At 39.2% G+C, this 22742-nt stretch overlaps 1 protein-coding gene and 1 long non-coding RNA gene across 4 annotated transcripts in view; one reads left to right on the top strand and one right to left on the bottom strand.

Moving 5' to 3' along the window:
• Window positions 1-751: 751 nt before the first annotated feature.
• The window catches only part of LOC135104154 (protein toll-like), a 31679-nt gene continuing 9688 nt past the window's right edge, over window positions 752-22742 (bottom strand). For all 3 annotated transcript variants that reach the window (XM_064011215.1, XM_064011216.1, XM_064011217.1), the window contains 5 exons: window positions 10482-12441; window positions 9750-9897; window positions 9256-9392; window positions 7650-7916; window positions 752-7071 (listed from right to left, as the gene is read on the bottom strand). In XM_064011215.1, the coding sequence (XP_063867285.1) occupies window positions 6874-7071; window positions 7650-7916; window positions 9256-9392; window positions 9750-9897; window positions 10482-12380 (2649 nt within the window). In that variant the 5' untranslated portion in view covers window positions 12381-12441 and the 3' untranslated portion in view covers window positions 752-6873. The remainder of the gene's footprint in view (window positions 7072-7649; window positions 7917-9255; window positions 9393-9749; window positions 9898-10481; window positions 12442-22742) is intronic.
• LOC135104156 (uncharacterized) lies at window positions 7079-9859 on the top strand. The gene is made up of 3 exons (XR_010270318.1): window positions 7079-7213; window positions 7696-7935; window positions 9722-9859. It is a non-coding gene; the product is annotated as an uncharacterized LOC135104156 (long non-coding RNA).

The following is a 22742-nucleotide window of genomic DNA, read 5'->3' on the forward strand; positions in this document are numbered from 1 at the left end:
ATAAATTTTGAAAAAATTGAGCTTTTTCAGTTCATTAGTTGAAGTTAGCGAAAATTTTAGGCAAGACGCACATCGCTCACTTGCCGAAGATTCAAATCACGCTAGCTCAAAACTTTGCGAGAGGCCAATCGTTGTGCTATATACTGTTGGACAGGAAATTTCATTCTGCGTTCAGTGGTATGTATCCGGTCTTATTGAAACAAAAGAAACATGGTGAAAATTGCAGAAAACTAACGGTCACTTTCAAAAATCCCATTTTCGACACCTATTTTTTAGAAGTTGCCGAATGACCGCACCTAATAGAAGAGATGAAAGCTATAGCATATAAAATTGATAGATTAGCCGCGTAGTTGCGGAGATATTAGCTTTTGAATAGCGTTACGGCCGGGCCGGGGTGCTCAAAATGAAACTCAAACCTACATAGTAAACTTCGCTTCGCTCATTATTATTATTATTATTATTGTTATTATTATTATTATTATTATTATTATTATTATTATTATCATTATTATTATTATTATTATTATTATCATTATTATTATCATTATTATTATAATTGCATTGTTGTTGTTAAATAATAGTTTCAGCACAATTTTAATGAGACTGACATACTCTGTCGAGGAGAGAGAGAGAGAGAGAGAGAGAGAGAGAGAGAGAGAGAGAGAGAGAGAGAGAGAGAGAGAGAGAGAGAGAGACTGTCGTATTTGCTCAAGGGAGAGGGGTGGGGGGAATTCAGAGAAAGATGTCACAGATAAGGAAGTCAGAAACAAAGGAGTCGTGGTGGAGCGCTAGAAACAGATTCTCGAGTCTTAGTAGGCTTCCGGAGACATGCAACAGTAACTTGAGGCTTTGCAGAACTCTCTTGCTTGTGTTTTAGAGTTTTAGATCATTCAGAGATGATGGAATGTTTGTGAAGGCTGCGCGGAGTGTGAAGGCGCGGCTTGTCTTGCTGCAAAAGGGGCCAGGGCAGGCTGCTCAAGACAGTGTTGGTGTCTGGAGGGCCACGTGTTGCATCAAGACACGTGCAGTATGAAAAGACAGACGCAATCTATTGAAAACCTTTCCTAAGTGCACACTGTACATAATTTCGTATTGTATATGCTGCCATTTTTTTTTTTTCTTCCTTTATTCGTAACGGCGTTCAAATGCTAATCGTTTCCCAATCCATCTACTGTTCAAAAGTGTATCAAAGGAGGTCGCCTTCTTCCACGAAGGCGTTGTCTGTCCTCGCCGGGCGATGCCAGACATGCACCGCTGCCCTTTTTGTTAGTGCACCAGCCTTGTAGACACGTGTGGTTTGCCTAAATGAAGGCCGTCTATTTTCAAAGGTATCTCATAAAACATAACGTAATGTTTTCCAATGATTCACTTCCAAGGAAGGAGACAATCATGCACATATTGTCACCATAAGGGCGCTTACTCACGGGCAGCTTTGCAGTATGACTTTGCGACACTAGTCACGGAGATTATGGCTTCTCATAGATTCTAATTATTTCGAAGCGAGCCTTTTCAGACGAGCGAGTGTAGCGGGTGACTGTGGCGAGCAGACAACGCGGATCTCATCCACAAGTGTCCCGACAGTGTGGCTTGAAAGGTGGTCACCTACTTTTAAAATCGATCACAGCTTCCACGTTACTAAGAAAGTATCCCTTTTCAACCTGAACCAAGTGGAATTGGGTTTATAGGTGGATGAAGGGATTATCCACATCAGAAGTGTATTTAGTAACATTATTAAGAAAGATATCACTCTATTACTAATAATCACCATGTTGTGTAACCTTCAGAGTTGAGGTAAAGTTTACATCACTATTCTTCTGCATTGCAATATGTTCATAGCAGCTTCCATGTCGCTAACAGAAGCAGATGATCTGTTGTACGGCAAAATGTTGCTCGGAGATGATGATAAAAAAAAAAAAAAATGACGTGCTTGTCTCCTGTTAGGAGGTGCCGACTGCCGGTTGTTGACGACGACCAGCGGTTGGTCACGAGGGTGGTTAAGTTCTAAGGGTACTTTGGTGGTCACTGGGTAGCCACTAACTAATTTTTATGCTGTGGTTGCAAACCTCTCCTTTCTTGTTCTTTTCCTTCAGTGATGCCAACGCTCTGGAATTATAGACGTAGTAAACTAAGGTTACAGAAACACTAACCAACATTAAACAGCACTACTAATGCCAGAATTGGAGGAAGCATCATTACATATTTACTGCATTGTCATTACTTGTTACATACTCTACAATTTCACCTCACATTAGTCTTATTTATTCTATCTAATAATAAATTAGGTGAAATTTCACCAAATGAAGACTATCCAAGGAATCCTTGCCAAAGACATATCACTGCTGAATCTCTGCAATGAAACACATCATCCATAGTTTGTTTGTTTTTTTTTATTGTTAGATAAAAATTAGAATCTGTACATTTGTTTGCAGGTTCTTCTTCCTGCTCATCTAAATGTATTTTTTCCCATATACACAACTTTACAAAAATGTTATATATATATATATATATATATATATATATATATATATATATATATATATATATATATATATATATATATATATATATATATATATATATATATATATATATATATATATATTCTGTCCACCTCTCTAATGCAAAAGTTAACCAGTATTCTCAATCATTCATCCCTTTCTCTGGCAAACTCTGGAATTCCCTGCCTGCTTCTGTATTTCCACCTTCCTATAACTTGAATTCTTTCAAGAGGGAGGTTTCAAGACACTTATCCTGTATTTTTTACAAACACTTTCAACTGTGTTCAGGGACCAGCACCTTTTTTTTTTCTTTTTTTTTCTGGCCAGTGCCCCTCCTACATATAAAACACACACACACACACAGCTTATTATTATCAGAACATTGTTGTCAAAAAAATTTAAAATACACACACACACACACACACACACACACACACACACGAATGCTTATTGTCAGAACATTGGCTATCCCTATACAAAACTGCCAAACATCAACATGTACTGTGACCACAAGTGATTTACTCAGTCACTCTAAATTCAAACACACAAACAGCCTCAAAGAAGTAAATCACACAAAATGTCCTCATCATCACAGTTTGAGCTACAGTGCTTTTGCTTAATGGCAGACAAGAGTAATTAGAATCACCAGACTAACCATCTACAAGAGAAAAACAGGCATGAAATGGCAGTCACAAACCAACTTTCCCTAAGAAGTGTCTTGATGGAGTAAAGAAATACCCACTTGAAGAATTATACATTATAGTCACTGGTCATCTGCCAAGCTTAATTACAGCAAAAACCAACATGCTGCAGTGTCAAGCATCAAAATGTTCAGCACCAAGCACCTCCTCAAAATGAGAGAAAAAAGCATCAAAGCCAAGCTGATCACTAAGCTTTGTCTTTGTTTATGAAAGGATACTATGAAGAAGGAAAATGGTCTCTGGCGGCTCATCTGATCCGTAGGTCATTAGACCTACAGTCTAATTAGACCGGTTAATTAGAGGGTTAAAGGTCACCCCTTAGAATAAGGTTGCTGAAGATATGTGATTCAGCATGCCAAGGTGCTTCAGATGATGTCCCCTTCATTATGTCCTCAATGTGCATGACACCATGCTTAGACATGCTTGCTAAGGTCATGTCAGCTCTACTGTCCATCTATGTTAACCTTTCCATTGCAGATCCCCTCATCCAACAACATAGAGGTCTTTTGTAGATGGCAACACAGTGATCAGCCTTCCAGACCACAAGTTTGCACTTCTCTCCATCTTGGAGGATGAAGATTTTCCCACTTAGTGAAAGGAGAGCTTCTTACAAAATAAGGCAACAAAACCCATGAAGCCTTTAACAAACTTGTTAAATCTTGTTTCCTATAATTAATTGCATTGATATAACATTCCAACAGTTATCATAGCTTGCTCTGTCCAATAGGTGGTCCAACTTTACTACATCGCATCTGCCTTTTATACACGTCCCACAGTTTAAACTGATCTACAACTGACCTCCCTCCCTGTTGGCAGGTGCACTCATGTTCTTGCAACTTCAAAAAAATTTTACGTTTTGCAACTTTTAAAAAGATATATTTAAGATATTTTCAATCACTATTATTTAGCCTTGTCAATCACTATTAGCCTTGTCCTAACCTGAAAAAATATCAGTAAGAAAACAATATATAGTGGTACCTTGGTATACATCCTTAATCCATTCCAGATCTTTGGACTTATGCCAAACAGGATGTATACCAAACAAATTTTTCCCATTAAGAAATAAAGGGAAAATGATTAATCCATTCCCATGAAAAAAAAAATCCTATTGATACTGGCATATTATACAATACATTGATGGGGTTGTATAAAATCATTTAGGCACTGCTTAATACTGAAATACATACTGTATTTAATGGCATATAAGACATACCCAAATTTCAACAGGGCATATTCAGGAAAAAAGTTTTTTATGTATTTAAGTATGTAATGTTTAAAGCAAGCTAGCAGTGTAGCTGAACAAAAAGCAAGTTATCCCAATAGTAAAGATATCCTACATGATTGCAGTAATACAAGAGAGGTAGTTGCCTAGTCACGTAGGCAAGGCAAAGATGCAGCCCAGCTGAGACATCAACAACACACTTGGTGCATCACTCAACAGAGCCGCATTTTCATTTTCGACATTTCTTACATCATATTATGGTTGAAAAATATGATATTAGCACCCTTGCCTATAATACAGTGGTGTAAATCTTTGGGTGTACAAGTGAAGGAAATTTTAAAATTAAATCTACAAGAGGTCTCTCATTCACATATACCTCGTAAGATGCAGGGTGATCTTTCTCTTTTCACCCCTATGGTGATCCTAACCATTTTCTTCATTGCTTGGCTCTTCTCATTAACTTTCTTAGAATTCATGGTTAATGAATTTATGAAAAATTTGTGCGAAAAACACATAATCATGTGAAAATTCAAAGTTATAGTGAAGGTTGTTCACTGAATGGTAGCAAAGGGCGTATTGATGCTCATGGACAATTGTAACTTTGTCTCAAGAGATGTAAACAAGGGTAGTGCATGGTGTCATGGCTCATTTTGACCCATATAAGTTCTAGCAAGTGAGTCCTATACCAAGCAGTTTTTTTTGCATCCAAACAGGATGTATCCAAGTTGGACTTCAGCTTGATGTATACCGAGGTACCACAGTAAAATTGTTAACTTCAGAAAAATTATGAAAACAAATATATTTATATAAACTCACCCATGTGACTGTTGACACTTGCTACTGGACAATCATATGGATTATATATATATATATATATATATATATATATATATATATATATATATATATATATATATATATATATATATATATATATATATATATATATATATCTGTGTGTGTGTGTGTGTGTGTGTGTGTGTGTGTGTGTGTGTGTGTGTGTGTGTGTGTGTGTGTGTGTGTGTCCAGTTTTTCTGAACTGTTAATAATACTTAGATAACATTGTTTTCCAATTAATATTCTATAAAAATCAGCTTAAGACAAGAGCAATTATTGACATGATAAAAAATATGAGTTTGGAGGAATGACATGAACAGTAAGTGCACCAGTTAGTTGAGGTGGGAGGATGTAAGGCCTGTGGCTTTCAGATCAGCTTAGACTGTGGTAACTGTTATTATGACTATATATTGTGAGGTGTATATCCTAATGCTCCTGTATTCCACTTGTTGGTTCAGGTATTGTGCTCATGGATATGGAGGTGATGGTGACTGGCTATGATGCACCAATAGTAATACGAGTAGTATTGGTGGTACTGTTAAAGTCCCTCCTGATCCAATGATCTTGCACTGGAGCCTCAAGTTACCTCAGTTACTTGCAGTGTGGTAAGAATTAAAACTGTCATCACCATAGCACAGTTGTATGCATGGCCTCTTAGATCCCTATGGAATGTAGTTTTTTGTCTTTTCACCTGAATCTCATCAACTCAACCTATCAGGTATACAATGAATACTGGAAAGGCTCACCACACAAGCAGAATTTTTTCAAATCTAACTAATACCATATTTTTGTTTTGTTGCCTCCTTTGCAATGCAGGTTTTAGTGTCCTTCACAACTATTTCAAGCACAACCTTCAAGTTCATGTGTGTTTCCTGGAAAACATGAGGATTATCATGTTGTTAACACAGCTCTCCACAGCCTTGATGAATGGCCATGAGAAATTTAAAACAAGTAACCTTAACATTCTACATTAAACTGACTGCAGTAGTACTTTAGTCATGCCTATGTATGTTCCACTCAGTTTAGTACATGCATGTTGTAAACCACCTAACAATTGCCTCTTAATGTCACTGGAACACTCAAGTAATGTACTTAGGTCAAGACAAACTATACATGTTCTGGCCAATGTGGTCTGGATCTGAAGAAGCTGATGATAGCACAGTCTGGCCCTCAAACACCCTTTCCATATTCAGCTTCATATCATAGCATAAAGTATCTCTTAAGAATAAATTCTTAATCATGATTAATGAGCAAAATTCAAAGGGAGATCAATCAGATTTGACATTAGTCATTGACAACCATCACATCAACTGACTAAAGTTGAAGGCACATGTTTGCTACCTGATATTTCAGCGCCTGTTGTCTCACGCATGACTTGTGTGGCTTGCTAAATACACCAACAGCACCCAATGTGCCAGTTTGCAAAGCTGATTCTGCTGAACAAAAAGTTGGGAATGCTCACAAGAAAATGCAAAACTCAATTTTTCCAATGTAGTAAGCCTGGCTCAAGTCTGGTTCAATTCCAGACCCATGGCTGGGTGCATCATGAACACAAGTGATAAAATTTGGCCAAAGTATTTATATAATTATTTACTACCTCTCACAAGCAGTTTGTTCAACACATGCTGTGCTTTGGGGCTGACTTGCTAAGTTCAAGTTTATCTATGTTCTTGCGTTTTTTCTGCACAAGATCTGGTGGGTGGGGCATGATATATCTCAGCTTATCCCAAAACTTACTATCACCCCATCGCACATAAGTCTTGGTGGTGATGTACAGTTTCAGCTTCTCATCCAGCTCAGACTCAGGTGGGATCTGAAAAAATAATTTCAGATCAACATCAAGTGGAAGCATCTATGAAAGGCAGCACCTGAACATGAGCAAATTCTAGAATTTCTATGACCAACAAGTTGCTATTTTAAATATGTTGAAAACATCGCATTAGCTGGAGAAGAAAGTGAGTGGATCTATTTTACATATCAGTTTAACTATCATGTAAACTATTTCTCATCAAAGTAAAAAATTAAAACAAAAAGTTCAATCAGCTTTTTTTCTTAAACATTTAACTAAATAATGAATCATTTAGTAAGTTTATAAATTTTCATTGTTAAATTGTCATGGAGCCTATTCTTAGATTATGATTTGCCTATAATACACACACACATGTGTGAAAATAACTCTTCTTGTTATGCCACCTTAAAAGTACTACCTACTACATGAACATACTGGTCTTTCACACACTCACAAACACAAACCTTGCCATAGACAATGATGATGAGCCTGTTGGTGTGGTCCTGCAAGGTCTGGGAGTGAGCCGCACATTGTTATGCCACCTTAAAAGTACTACCTACTACATGAACATACTGGTCTTTCACACACTCACAAACACAAACCTTGCCATAGACAATGATGATGAGCCTGTTGGTGTGGTCCTGCAAGGTCTGGGAGTGAGCCGCACAGAACTCCAACTGCCCCCACACACTCTCAATGAAGCTGGACGAGAGGACCACAATGGTGCGCCGGCTTGCCTCCACACTCTGCACAATCTGGTTCTGGATGTACTCGCCAGGCACCCAGTCCCGGTAGTGGAGGCACACGCGGTACTTGGGCTCCCCACACTCCAGGCCAGGCACCAGCTCCTTCATCACAAACTCTTCATCCTTGGGAGAAAAAGATAAGGTGAGTGAGGAAGTGATAAGATTTCTTGTACACACACTCAAAAAGTATCATTACAGCGTGGTCCAACAAATTTCACAATGAACAACCCGATAATCTCAGCAGGGTTGGTTGGTGAGTGTATCAGTGCATGGGGTGTCAAATGGGACCCCACAGAAACATGCATGGGAGAATAGAGCTAATAATATCTTATCTATCTGTATATTGATCTAGCTAACTAAATATTGCTTTCTTTACAAGTGCCACTCACTTGATTCCCTCGGGTACAACTGGACTAAATATATGCAGGGACGCCAACAGGTGGAGCCTGTTATCAACGGATCTGCCATGGGTGTCTATTTGTATTGTGCTCAATGTGTAATGATACTTTTTTGAGTGTGTAAATAAGGTTGATTCTTGGCTGAAAGACTGATGGAAGTGAAAGAGGGGAGGGTTACTGAGGAGTAGAGAAGAGAGAGGAAAAGGGTATGTGATAAGATTTTTGCAATTAAAACAATAGAGGCAATTAGGGAAAGGTGAATAGTTGTGTACAGCCTTCAAGGACTTAAAGAAAGAATGTGATGGAATAGATTATGACAGAATAGATATGGAAGTTTTCGGCAATGTGCTTGTGTGAAAGTTTTCCATCATAAGTAGAAGTGAGGCAGGAATACTTGTTGTCTCTGTGGTTGTCTAATGTGTTTATTATGGATGAGGGAGATGAAAGCTAAATTAGGAAATACTGATGCAAGGCTGAAATGAGGTGGATTGGGATGACTGAGGTGTATCTGCAAATTAATAAGGTGTATCTGCAAATTAATATACTAATATGCCCCATCACACACTATTCCATTTGCACCAATATTTCCTACTTTAGCTTTGATTTCCCTTCTACAGCCACATCCATAAACACACCACACATCCCTGTTTCACTCCTGTGCCTACCAATAAAACTCTCTCTCTCTCTCTCTCTCTCTCTCTCTCTCTCTCTCTCTCTCTCTCTCTCTCTCTCTCTCTCTCTCTCTCTCTCTCTCTCTCTCTCTTCCTTCCCCTTCCACCCTCTCTCTCTCCCAAGACTCCTCTTGCCAGTGGTATTGTGACAGCCACAACTATATTGTCCCCCTAGAAAGTAGCTTTATCTTGAATTAAAGGAGAATTATGGAGCAAACATCCTGCTTCAGCAGATAATCCATTCAACCTTTTGCCAAACTATATCACCACACAAACTCTTCTCACCTGACCATTCTGATCCACTACACCACCAGAGCTCCTTGACTGATCATTTAAAACAAGCATGGTAAAGAACAAAGTAATCATCTACTGAGGAAATGACTTGTGACTCACCTTATGAGAGTAACTGATGAATGCATCATACTTCTTATCAGCATCAAGCTCATCTTCAGTGATGGCCCAGAGACACATGTGGTGGGCATACAGCCAAACCTTTATGCCTTGCTTGTACTTGTAGAAGCTCACAGTCCCTATAAAAACAAGTTAAATCTTATTAACTCTGCTAATGGAATCTGCGATGATGTATGATAAAAACAAAAGCTACAAACTCCTAAATAAGGCACAACACAAAATTTTTACTGAAATCTTCATAGATCACAAGTGTGGGCACAGCTATTGCCTTTGAACTGAATGGACTTGATTGTATCACCTCCATCACCAGTGCACCATGTATTCTGACTGCACACACTATCTTTTCCTTCCAAGTGTTTTTCATTATTTCATCATACATTTTCTTATCTGATTCTGCACAATACACTATTAAATTTTAATGGATACCCAGCTTTCTTTTATCTTCCAGTCCCCTACATTCACTGGCAAGCACTCACCAACAATAGCAAAGAAGATGAGAAGGATGAGGATGACCACTATGGTGACGATGACCATTGGCTGCATGAAGAATGGGCACAGGTCATGTTCACTCAGGTCCATCACCAGCTCTCCATCCTCACACTGCAGTGCCGTGAAGTCATTCACCTTAAAGAAAATAAAAAACATTACAGATGAGCTCAGCTTTATCCCACTTGCCAAGCCAATTATTTCTCACTGTGAAATTGTTATTAGTATTCTAGAAAAAGCTGCCAAAGTTTAGTAAACTTTTGCAGTACACTTACAGTTGCAATGGAAGAATACTGCTGCCATATTCCCTACACATTGTAAGAGATGGCCAAAATATAGAGTGATGAGACTGGAAACTCCCTACTCTGTATTTTTATTCCCCACAATGAGATAGGATAAGAGATCTTTTCTAAGCTCCATACTTAGAAATTTAAATATTCACCCTAAGCTTTGGCAATCATCTTTCATAAAACCAATCTGGTAAATTGTTATAGGTAAAATAATGGAGTTAGTAATTGTGAGAAACAAAAGAGATCATTTAGGCAAGCATATGCTTAGCAAGGCTTCATGTGGAAATCATGCCTTATGAACTTTGGAATTTTTATGCAAATAAAGAACCTCCCTTTAAAAAACTCCAAAGTTTCCATTGTAAATGTCTTATACCATGCAATACTGCTGCACTCTCATGCAACAAATCAAACAAGATCACTCTGCAACATTACCTTGCGAGATGGGACATGGAGGAACTGAAACAGATCCAACATGTCACAGCTGCAGTGCCATGGGTTGCTTCCCAGCTTGAGGCTTATGTCAGTTGCATTCAGGTGGTTGAGGATGACAGGTGACAAGTTGGTGAGATTGTTACCTCGCACATCTAGGGCCTTCAAGTTGGGTGGAAGATGAGACACATTAATGCTGGACAGCATGTTGTACGGCACAACTAGATCACGTAAATTAGTGTAGATCTGCAGGCCAGCAAGGCTTGTGAGGTTGTTGTTTGCCAAGATCAGAGTGAAATCATGACGTCTGTACTTGGTAAGATTAAGGGATTCTATTGACTTAAAGTCCTGATAGGAGCAATCAATGAGAATCCTGTCATCATGGATTCTATAATCATGGGAACAAACATCATCTGTGTCTGTTATCTGGCAAGTGAGGATTTCTGTCTTTACCTCCATCAAGTTCACAAGCTCACCACTGGGAAACTGACAGAATGCTTCTTCACTGTCTTCAACAGTGATTTCCAATGTATTATTTACTTTCACAAATGGCAAGCCTTGCAATACCCTCAGGAAACCATAATTGAGGCACTGACACAATAGTGGGTTTCCTTCCAAGGCAAGGGTCAATGTTTTCTTTCTGCCCATCAAAAAACTCCATGTAAAGTCAATAGTCTCTATATTATTGAACTTGAAATCTAATTTCACCACATTTGATTGGAAGATAAGGGAACTATAATGTAAAACTTCAAATGAATTCCTCGAGAAATCAACTCTCACAAGGTCAACATAAGCATTATTCAAACTGTCTGGTATTATACTTATATTATTGTTATTCAGGAAGAGATACTGCAGCTTAGTTTGATTATGCAGTGCAAAGTTACGCATGCTGTGTATGCTGATATTGTTGTAACCGAGGTCCAAGTATTTAAGTGAAGACTCGCGTGGGAAGGCATTGTTGATTCCATGATGAGTCAAAAAGTTGTTGTTGAGCTCAAGCTTTTCCAGATCATGACATTCTTTCAATGCAGCCCAAGGCAACATTCTCAGTCTGTTGTGGCCTAAGTTCAGCTCCTTCAGTTTCTGCAGGTTTGTGAAAGTTCCTGTCTGTATCTCTGACAAAAGATTTTCACTAATGTCTATTGATTCTATTATGTAGTTATCAGAAAATACATCACCAGATAATTTTTTCAATTTATTCTTGCTAACATCCAAGGTTCTAAGAAGTTTCAAGCCTTTGAATAGATTTTCCTGGAGGGTACCGATTTGATTGTTATGGAGCTGAATGGTATGAAGATTGGGAGCGTCAGAAAAAAGCTTGGGTGGAAGCTCTTCTAGCATGTTATGTTGCAGCATTACTATCTGAAGCTTTGTCATGTTATGGAAAAGGTCTGCACCAAGTTGACTTATAGTGCTATTAAAGACTTCTACAGTCTCAAGCTTCAGTGTGCTTCTAAATGCGTTACTTGTTATGGAGTGTATGCCAGTCACCTGCAGCAGCTGTAGATCATTCAGTCCTTGCAGATGCTGCTGCAACAATGTGCCATTCTTGCTCACATTCAAAAGAGCCAAGGATCTAACATTTTCTGGATTCACACCAATTTTGTAAAGAACTTCCTTATATGAAATATTGGGAAGAGCACACCCAAGAAACTCTGCATAAGTAACTGAAGGGAAGTCACAACCCTCCATTAGTGAGTAGTCCGCATCTGTGGAGTGCAAACACTGCAGACGAATCTTTCCATTCAGTAACACCTCCACAGAAAAATAAACTTGTTGGTCTGTTGTACTCGAACAAGTCATGGAATTCTGACTGGTCTTCTCACACATTCCACAACCCATGGCCTTAACAGCCAGCCACACCCACATCAGGACAGCAAGATAAAACTTCTGCTGCAACATGGTGGCCACAGAGGTCTGCTGTTTTCAGTGAAGTTGCCTCAGCCCCTGCATCACCTGAGACCTGCAAGAATATATGACACATTAGTAAATGTGGCCAGTATTTGGATCCTGTTCATATGTGAAAAATCCCAACACTATTATTCATGGAAATTCAGCAAATTTTATGGAATGCTTAAAGTTGATAAGCACAGATAATACAAGTACAGCTATGCATGATCTTCTGTATGATACTGTAAATAACAAGATATTTGCTATGAGTACCTGTGCAAGTGGTGTAGTGTAAACTGTGGAGAGGTGAAATGGGTGAAAAGAACACAGTGCAATGGTACAGCCATATTCAGAGGACGGAAAGCAAAACAAGTGTACGTGAAGAAAACTGAAGGTGCTAACAGGAGAGGAAGGCCACTGAGAAGATGGACTGATAAGGTAAAGGAGTGTGAAAGAAGTGCTAGTAGAGGCCAAGTCCTTGAACAAGCAAGAAAGGGATGTTTGGATAGGGAGAGATGGAAGCTCTTCTGCTGTGAAATTGAGAGACTCTCCTGGAGAGAAATTCATAGAATGAGATGACTTAACAAAGAATACACATAAAATCAACCCTATTTTTGATGACAACTGCACTGGGGAACTCTCAGGGAGGTAGGGGAGGGGGAAATGAGCCTCTACACCTGCCTATAGCACCAAAGATGGGGCCCCACCATATACAAAAAAATAAATAAATAAATAAATAAATAAATAGATAAATAAGAAATAAAATAAATAAATAAACTAATTAATTAAATAAATAGATAGAGATAAATAAAATAATTATCTCATCAGAAAGTTCACGAAAATACATGCAATTCTTATACTACAATCCTCTTCCTCCTTGTTTCCCCATTCCTGTGACTTCAGAAAAAAAAAAAAGTAACACTGTAACAGGACATAGCAATCCAAAGCAGAACTGGTCATGAGAATACATCCAGTCACTAGAGGCTTGTCCTTCCAACCTGCTAGATCTGGGTATGATCCCCACTCACATACACTTTCTGTATTTACAATGAATTAATTTCTCACCATTTTGCTATAGGAGGTTGCAGTTCTTTTTCATTCATGTCAGAAGGGTATGGCCGCCCTAAATAGATTTGCAGATGAACTGCTGAATTATCTAGCAATGCTATATGGAGAAAAGAAAAAACTAGACCCTTCATTTAACTCATGGGATATAGCTGTGTGGGATACTATCATGGTACACCACATGCAGCTACAAAGCATTTATCTCTTGCATAAATATAGTTAATTTATTTCAAATCTGTCTACCTGTGTACAGCGTCATATTGTTGCATAGAAGCCTCCCCTCATTATATTACACATCATACTGTAACCACATTACCTCACCAATCACTGTACATCTACATCACCTGTGCTGCACATGGAGAGAGAGAGAGAGAGAGAGAGAGAGAGAGAGAGAGAGAGAGAGAGAGAGAGAGAGAGAGAGAGAGAGAGAGAGAGATACAAAACACCATACACGCTAGCCCATCTTTCCTCTGCTGTGTAGAGGCAGAAGCTAAACAAGATTTTCTCAGTTGTGAAAAAATAAATAAATAAATAAAATAATAATAATAATAATGACTAATAATAATAATAATAATAATAATAATAATAATAATAATAATAATAATAATAATAATAATAAATATGGATTATGTTGGTAGTACTTTAAACCAGTAATGGTCCATGGCATGTCACTTCACTTTTACGTGGTCAAGACAAAAGTATGTCAGGTAGTTTGACGTGCAATGCAGTTGAACCAACTTTGAGATGTCCAAAGAAAACTTTTCTAACCGCTTTAGCCTAAATGTGGCTCTCATTCCTAGCACGATAACGTGTTTACAAAATTAGTTTATCTCCGATGCAATGTGGCAGCTCCATGCTGACCTTAAAGTTTCAAGTACAGAAACAAGTAATAAGAGAAGCTCATCTTCTCTGTGGTGAGTGGCAATTAAAAAGAGTTGCTTGATAACAAAGTAGGCCATCACTGCCATTGGGCTTCGCATCTTGTAACAACTTCAGACGTATCATGAGAGAGAGAGAGAGAGAGAGAGAGAGAGAGAGAGAGAGAGAGAGAGAATGTTTTCCATATTAAACAGTTTATGCGAGTCATAATGTACAATATACATACATACTGGATAAACAATCTGCCGCCACATTATATTTTCAAATCCCTCACGCAGTGTTCCTTAGCTCAACTATAATGCTTATAGATGTGCAGAGCTGGGCTTTCCCACAATCCCCGTCTCGTATACCTCATCGCAGGATCATGTTTCTCATCGCTCATTTGCTTGGTACTGCCACCTTCCTTCCCCAGGGAAACCCACCCTGCCTCCCCTCGAGGTCAGGAGGGGCGAGGAATGCCATTAGCAATCCCACAGACCACTGTAGTAGTGCAAACACATCTCATATACATTCAGGATCCTCCGTCAATATCGATTTAGTATTAAAGTGCGTGCGAATCCTATATCAAATGCAAAGATGAGCGTTGACAAATAAGTAACAATTCATCAGTTGTCTACGTATTTTCAGGGAAGTGTAAAACCAAGGCAAAGATGATAAGCTACAAGGTCGTAGCATTAAATTTTGTTCCCAACCACCCCACCGCGGACAGCCGGGAAGCCCCATGAATCTACCCAACTACAAATGTGACAAGACTGCCTGAGAAACCCATTAGCCTTTATTGATATATTTTTATTCTCTCTCCCTCTCTCTTCCTCTCATTTCATATACACCTTCACTGACCACAAAGTCACACAGCATACAAAACAAAACCCTTCTCCGCCAAGCATTTCCGGAGTGCGCTGGCCCGTGTTTGATTGCTACAGGTGAAAGTTACTGCGCGGCGCCTCGTGTTGCAGCGCTAGGGGAGTGAATGCCAGGGGTCGCCTAGTGCAGCCAGCGCGGGGTTGTGCCGCGCTATGGTGCCTAGAGGATGCAGGTGATGAGGATGGGGTTGGGATGGTTAGGATAATGAGGGTTTGGATGATTTTTAGCTGCCAAGAACCGTAAACTACTAAATCAAACGCATCCATAAGTAGAAAATAACAACAACAAATAAAGGATGATCGTCGCATCAATACCAGATCGGGGTATTGATTCATACTTTATGTATTAAGGAGACCAGGACAGAATGTATGTCATGATGCGGTCCCTCCTCTCCAGAAAAAAAGAAAAATGAGTATAAGATCCAAAAGAAAGGCCAATTTCTGCGCCACATCAGTCATAGCAGCGTAATATCCAGCCAGTAACACAGAGAGGGAGATACTCGTATCATAAAAGAATTAATAGCATTATAAAGATATACTAATACCACCGAAGATTTACCGGTATTATAAAGTTACGTATTCTAGCATTATGAAAGAGTAATTAAATCCCTATGAAGCATTTCAAGTAAATTCAATTCCCGGTTTTAAATTATGCTTCTAAAACATTGCCTGTTTACTGCTTAATTAACTCAACCCCTTTTATCCTTGAAAGCGTTACTTTCCCTTTTCAAGTGAATACTTTCTCCCTTTCTCCTGCCCCTGTCACATTTACGACACACAACCACAAATACTCATGATGCAGGCACAAGGTAAAAGCCAGGAAAGGCTGACACACAGACTGATTTTAACCATTCATTACCACGACAGATTCTACTATACTGCAGATGTCATTAAAAGATTATCATTTTTCGTTATCTGGTTAAAATTTCGTTATCTGGTTAAAATTTAGTTACCAATCCAACACACTTATTTTTTTACTCTATTACGACAAACTGACGAATGATCTGACGAAATATGCAAGCTATTTGCACCACACCATCAGGGTCTTTATATGGCGGCTGTGAAAGGAGGGGAAGAGACCCACAACCCCAGCAGGCCTCCAAGTATTGCCCTGTGTTGTCTGCAAGGCTACGGTGACTGACCCAAGGCCACCATAACAATGTGCAGGCTCCGAAATAACAATGGGGGTCTTTGTAGTCATGTTATTAACTGAAGAATTCTGGAACTGTTATTTCTTTAGCGGGTGAGGAAGGGTCGTCATTCCAGGCCTATTATTATACAAGCACAGTATCAGTGAAACATTCTTCTCTCCGTTTTCATATCGCACAAGTTAGTGATACTTTGCTGAGACTTTTTATAATAACATCATGGCTCGTGAAGTGTCTTGCTACAAGCGTAAAAATATTCGACTGTAAATGTGGTTATGTTAGTTAGTAAGTTACACACAGCACTCTTAATGAAGGAATGGCAACGTGAACTAATCAAGAGTATTTACAAGTATGATAGAAGCAGCAATCTGAAGACGACGACTTCCAGTGAAAAGGACGAATAGAGTTGCTGGAGTATGTGAGAGAAAGGAGAATGAGATGATAACAGCATACGAGGAAGGAACACAAGGACAGAGACTGAGAAGTCTACCGCGCCATCCAATATGAGAGAGAGAGAGAGAGAGAGAGAGAGAGAGAGAGAGAGAGAGAGAGAGAGAGAGAGAGAGAGAGAGAGAGAGAGAGAGAGAGAGAGAGAGATTGATCTTTTATGTAACTTAAAATATCTTCAAGAAGGATCTACTAGCTTGCGACGTATAATTTTCTTAATTGGTCTCTTATAAGGACTATTTTTCAAGGGCCGCTGAGATGATCAGTCAAGTTCTCATGTTTTTTTTTTCCCCTTTAACGATCCGAATACTCACTAAACTGTCCTTGAAAATCCCATTAACTTTCGCTAGATTCTATTAAACGTGGGTGCGGGAAGACACTGAAAGGCTTACGAATACGGGTTTCATTTCATAAGTGCATGATATGCGTCAAGTAATTTACACGCCTCCTATACCCATTGGTGCCGCCCCACACTGCTGCACTGACCTCCTGTTTACATGCACGAGCACCACCACGGCACACTGTTATCTTCTGAACCAGCCCCTCACACCTCCTTCACGCCCTCACTGGCTGCTTCCCTTCACACCACTTGACTTACAGGAGGGGAGTGCAAGGTCAAATTAGCCCCTAAAACTTTCTATTGTTCTTTTTTCCACATCGCCGAGTGAGAACCCAAGGAAAATGAGAGGAGAGCTGCAGTGGTGGAAACTGAGACCATTAGAAAGTGGCAATGCATAACGGAGAAATGTGAAACGATGCTTGCAATACACCAATGACTACGCAGCGCACGGGAGCCAAGACAGCAAGACCATTGTGTGTATGCCAGGCAGTCTAAACTTAGATGGGATTAGTAAAGGCTTCCATGGCGTCAGCCAACGAACTCTGCAGCTCTGAAATGGGAGGTCTGTTGTCTGATAGCTTCAAATACATCCTTGAATACAACACAAAGGAACAAGTGAGGGATACAAAGAAAACACAAAACATCAGCATATCTGTTGGCCCTTACGAGGCTGCATGAGGTGAAATATGTCTAAACAGTATTGAGTGGTAATTGAAAATGCTAGTTCTTGTGTCTAACCAATCGATGCATGCACAAAGAACAAAACATCAGCAAATCTTCAGGCCCTTGCGAGGTTGCGTGTGGTGAATTATACTATCTAATCAGTGGTGGGTGATTCAGATTCTTGTTTATGAGCCTAAGCAATTCATGCACGCTGCAGACTCGTTAAAGCATGAACAAGGAAATCAAAGTTATGAAGGCACAGGGATGATAGATGATATTGGATTCTGATGTGATAAATTCGTTTCTCCATCTGCCATCACCAGTCACAGTCTACGAATGTTTCAACCGATCCCAGACACTCCCAAAATCAGGTGAAGGTTCTCTTTTTGTGGTGGAATGCTTGTGTGGTGACGGAGCAAGGGTGTTGATGCTAATGATTGTTCATGCTCACTGACCCAGTTCTCATTTTTAGTTAGTACTTTTTTTTTATCACAGTTTTCATTAAATTTTCTTCTATCATCTCTCTCTCTCTCTCTCTCTCTCTCTCTCTCTCTCTCTCTCTCTCTCTCTCTCTCTCTCTCTCTGTGTGTGTGTGTGTGTGTTCAATAACAGAAAAATTGGTAAATATAATGAACAATGCACAAAACTGACTAAATAGCAGTGAAAGTCTTTCACTGCTATTTGGCACACCTTTCTTCAGTCACTAACCATTCTGAGACATTTATTCTTGTTCTACAGCCAACTCCAAACATTAAACAGACTAGAAATTGCAAAATCTATAAATATTTTATCCCTTCTTTCTTGCACGTGCTAATAAAGAGGTAATACTCGTACATTGTTCTTAGTGCTGTGAATTGTTGTTTACCGCAGTGGAAGCGGTAAGAACTGCTTTTATTTGTACCATCAATCCCATTTAGAGGTTAAAGCCTCGGTACACAAGAAAGACTGCAAAAAAAACAACAGACCTACACTCAATCTACATGACATACATATACCCACGTCCACCTATCATTCCCATCCATAAAGTCGTCTTATCTTTTCCGAAATCTTTTACTGTTAAGGCTTCTCGAACTATGGTATTGTGATGCGGGGTAAGAATACAATTTCATGAGGCATCAATGACAGCAAGAGTGATGGGATGAATCAAATTTCGTATTTATGGCCAGTAATTCACTTCAGTCTGTGTGTGTGTGTGTGTGTGTGTGTGTGTGTGTGTGTGTGTGTGTGTGTGTGTGTGTGTGTGTGTGTGTGTGTGTGTGTGTGTGTGTGTGTGTGTGTGTGTGTGTGTGTGTGTGTGTGTGTGTGTGTGTGAGTGTCCTTGAGGAAAGTGAAGGTGGATCAGAATTCTCCAGACTAAAGTGATCACGGAAAATTATGAAGCAGTCTGCCTCCGAGTCAACATTTAACAGTCCCCCTCAATTCGATATTCTTATCTAGGTGTAGAGGAGAGCTGGCCAAGCGTGAATGACACACAGCAAGGGAATTAATATGGTGTTCCTCTGTATTCCCTAACAAGACCGTGACGAGTAGCGTATGGTGTACGAAGACGTATGATAACTCGTAGAAATGTACGACAAAAGTTGGTAGATGGATAGATACATAAAAAGATAGATAGGGACTAACTGACTCATAAATAAACATTAGATAGATAAATAGCTTAATAAGTAGACAAATAGACGATCAGGAACAAAATCAAATAGAAACTTATCGAAAGTATGAGACAAACAGATCTAATGTGATGTAATTATAATAATAGGAAAACTTATAAGAACACATTACACAGACAGATAGACAGACAGAAATAAATTACCAGACATGCAGAGAGAGAGAGAGAGAGAGAGAGAGAGAGAGAGAGAGAGAGAGAGAGAGAGAGAGAGAGAGAGAGAGAGAGAGAGAGAGAGAGAGAGAGAACGCACACAAAAAACGTAAAAACTGTGTGAAATACTGATACACGATCCTGTCAAGTGAAGCGTGATGTCGAGATTCTGATTGGCAAATGGTGATTTATAGTAATGCCATATATGCACTGGTGGAGAGAGAGAGAGAGAGAGAGAGAGAGAGAGAGAGAGAGAGAGAGAGAGAGAGAGAGAGAGAGAGAGAGAGAGAGAGAGAGAGAGAGAGAGAGTGCGTGTGCCGTGCGTAATTTTGTTTTATACCATGTTCATTACAATCATTCACTCATTCACTATTTCAACTGAAGATCAAGAAAGAAAGAAGACGAGAAGCAAAGAAAGAGAAGAAAAGATGAAGAAATGTGATGACGGGGATAAGTGATGAAATAAACAAAAGGAAGTGTGTGTGTGTGTGTGTGTGTGTGTGTGTGTGTGTGTGTGTGTGTGTGTGTGTGTGTGTGTGTGTGTGTGTGTGTGTGTGTGTGTGTGTGTGTAATCAGTCTCATGTTTACCCAACCCTGAACACACCCAGTGGGATTCGGTTACGGAGAGCAAGGACACTGGATGGACTTGGGGGGGGGGGGGAGAACTATTGCCAACACGCGGAGCCTCTGAGAACCCAAAAGTAAGGGGGTCATTGGGTTACACGATTCAAGCAGACCATCCATTCTCTCTTCCACTGGCAGCACGCAGAGCACAATCACCGACACGAGTTTCTGAAGTGCTAATATTTTTTTTTTTCCCTTTCTTCTTCTTCGTCGTCGTCGTCATTGCTGTCTTCGTCTTGTTGTTGTTGTTCGTCTTGTTGTTGCTCTGTTTTTTCGTCTTTTTGTTCTTCTTCGTCTTGCTCTTCTTTTTCGCCTTATTTTTTTTCCGTCTTTTCTTCTTTTTTGTCTTGTTATTCTTCTTCATCTTTGTTCTTCTTCTTCGTCTCTGTTCTTCTTCGTCTTTCTTCTTTTGTCACTTTTGCTTCGTCTTCTTTATCTTGTTTTTTGTTTTGTTTTTTGTCTTCTTCGGCTTCGTTTTGTTTTTCTTCGTCTCGTTTTTCTTTCCCTTCTTTCCCAGGGGATGTGTTCTCAGTCAATAAAGGGGCATTTCCCGTAAACCTAAACACCCTTCCAAGTATTCCCCTTTCACTTAACGTATATTTTTTTCCCTCTAAACATTTTTCCCCTTTCAGTATTTCCCCTCTCATAATATTTATCTCCCTGTGGACATCGAGCATACCGTCACCATCTTCCCTATCCTAGCCTATCCCAGACTTGACTTCAGTTAGTATTCCGTCATCATAACACCGTGCTATCAAATGTATCCAGAAGGGAGGGTGATAAATGTCTGCGGGGGAATATATACTTATGTCCACGGGAAATGTCAAAGAAAATGTCAGAGAGGGAAAAAATGTCCTGAGGAGAATAATAATAATAATAATAATAATAATAATAATAATAATAATAATAATAATAATAATAATAATAATCCCAGTCTCACCACGAGAAAAGAGTAGTCTACAGTATACCTTAACTTCTGACAAGTTAATTGGCAGGACAGTTCCTCCACAAAAAACTTAATGCACAAAACTGTCCGAGAAGTATGAGTTTAAAAAATTTACCTGATTTAATTTAAGTCTTTGCAACCACGATCATATCATGAATAAAACCCATACAGAAAAAAAAAAAACACGTTTGAAACAACCATCTTTTCAAATGGTAAATGTTATGCATTGTCGGTTCGTGGTTGGAGATATAACAATTTCGAATCGGATCCACCTTTTTTTTAAACACCATGATGAATGAAGTGCTTTTCTATTTCCCCTTACTCCTATTATATCCACCTCCCTAATGCAAGAGTTAGCAACTATTCTCAATACATCATCCCTTTTACTGGTAAACTCTGAAACACCGTGCCTTCCTCTGTATTACCCAGGGCTCTTTTCAAGTTTTTTTTTTAAGACTTTGTTGTTGTTGTTGTTGTTGTTGTTGTTGTTGTTGTTGTTGTTGTTGTAGGCTGTAAACCTTTTCAACGTTTCAAGAGGGAGGTTTCAAGACCCGTGCAATCCTGAATTTGCTTTTTACATTATTCATTTCAAGAACTGGTTCCTTCAGCTGGCTTATTTTTTTCATGTCCTTGGCCAGGGCCCCAGAGCCCCTCAAAAAGTAAATAAGTAAAGTAATGTTAAGTTGCGTGGATTGGTCACGAGTAGTAATCTTCGTGGCTGGAATCACCTTGAGCGGAACTGACACACGGCAGATCACACCTTCCATCATTACCGTGAGCACCATAACAAGCACGCCAGCCGTTATTACCACACCACAAAAGCACGGCCCTGAAATTAATGTGCGCACACACACCATTCCGCGCCATCCGGGATAATAATAACAATTCGCTGAACCCAGAAAGAGGGAAAAAAAAAAAGTAAAGGAAGGAAGTGCGTTATTGCTGGAATAAAACCACTGAATTAGTTCCGCTGCTTTGCCAGAGAATTTCAAAATGTTGTTAATTTGGTAGTGACTGGTGAATAACACAATGGAATGGTGGTGAAGAGGCGCATTATCTTATTCATTTGTCTTTATAAAGTTATGCATTTTGGTATTATTATTATTTTTTTATTAATCATTATTTCCGCTTTAAAATTAAGCTGGCCAAAAGCTGTACGACTAAAAAGAAGAAAAATATAACTGAATAGATAATACTGTAAAAGAGAGAGAGAGAGAGAGAGAGAGAGAGAGAGAGAGAGAGAGAGAGAGAGAGAGAGAGAGAGAGAGAGAGAGAGAGAGAGAGAGAGAGAATGTCCTCTTTGTCTAAAACTTGCTACACTGACTAAACAAACATCTAAGTCGAAATACGAGTACGTACACCATACATTGTGAGACTTACCACACACACACACACACACACACACACACACACCATCTGAATCCTAATAAACCCACTCTCACAAATAAAAAAAAAAAAAAGAAAAGAAAAGAACCACAAAGAAATCCACCCGAAAAATAAGGTGAGTCTTCGCTCACAAATATTCGTACAAAATCTAGCAACATAGTAACAGTAACATTATATTCCTTGCCTCGCCCACAGCT

Source organism: Scylla paramamosain, chromosome 10, assembly GCF_035594125.1.
Source record: "Scylla paramamosain isolate STU-SP2022 chromosome 10, ASM3559412v1, whole genome shotgun sequence".
Taxonomy (NCBI): domain Eukaryota; kingdom Metazoa; phylum Arthropoda; class Malacostraca; order Decapoda; family Portunidae; genus Scylla; species Scylla paramamosain.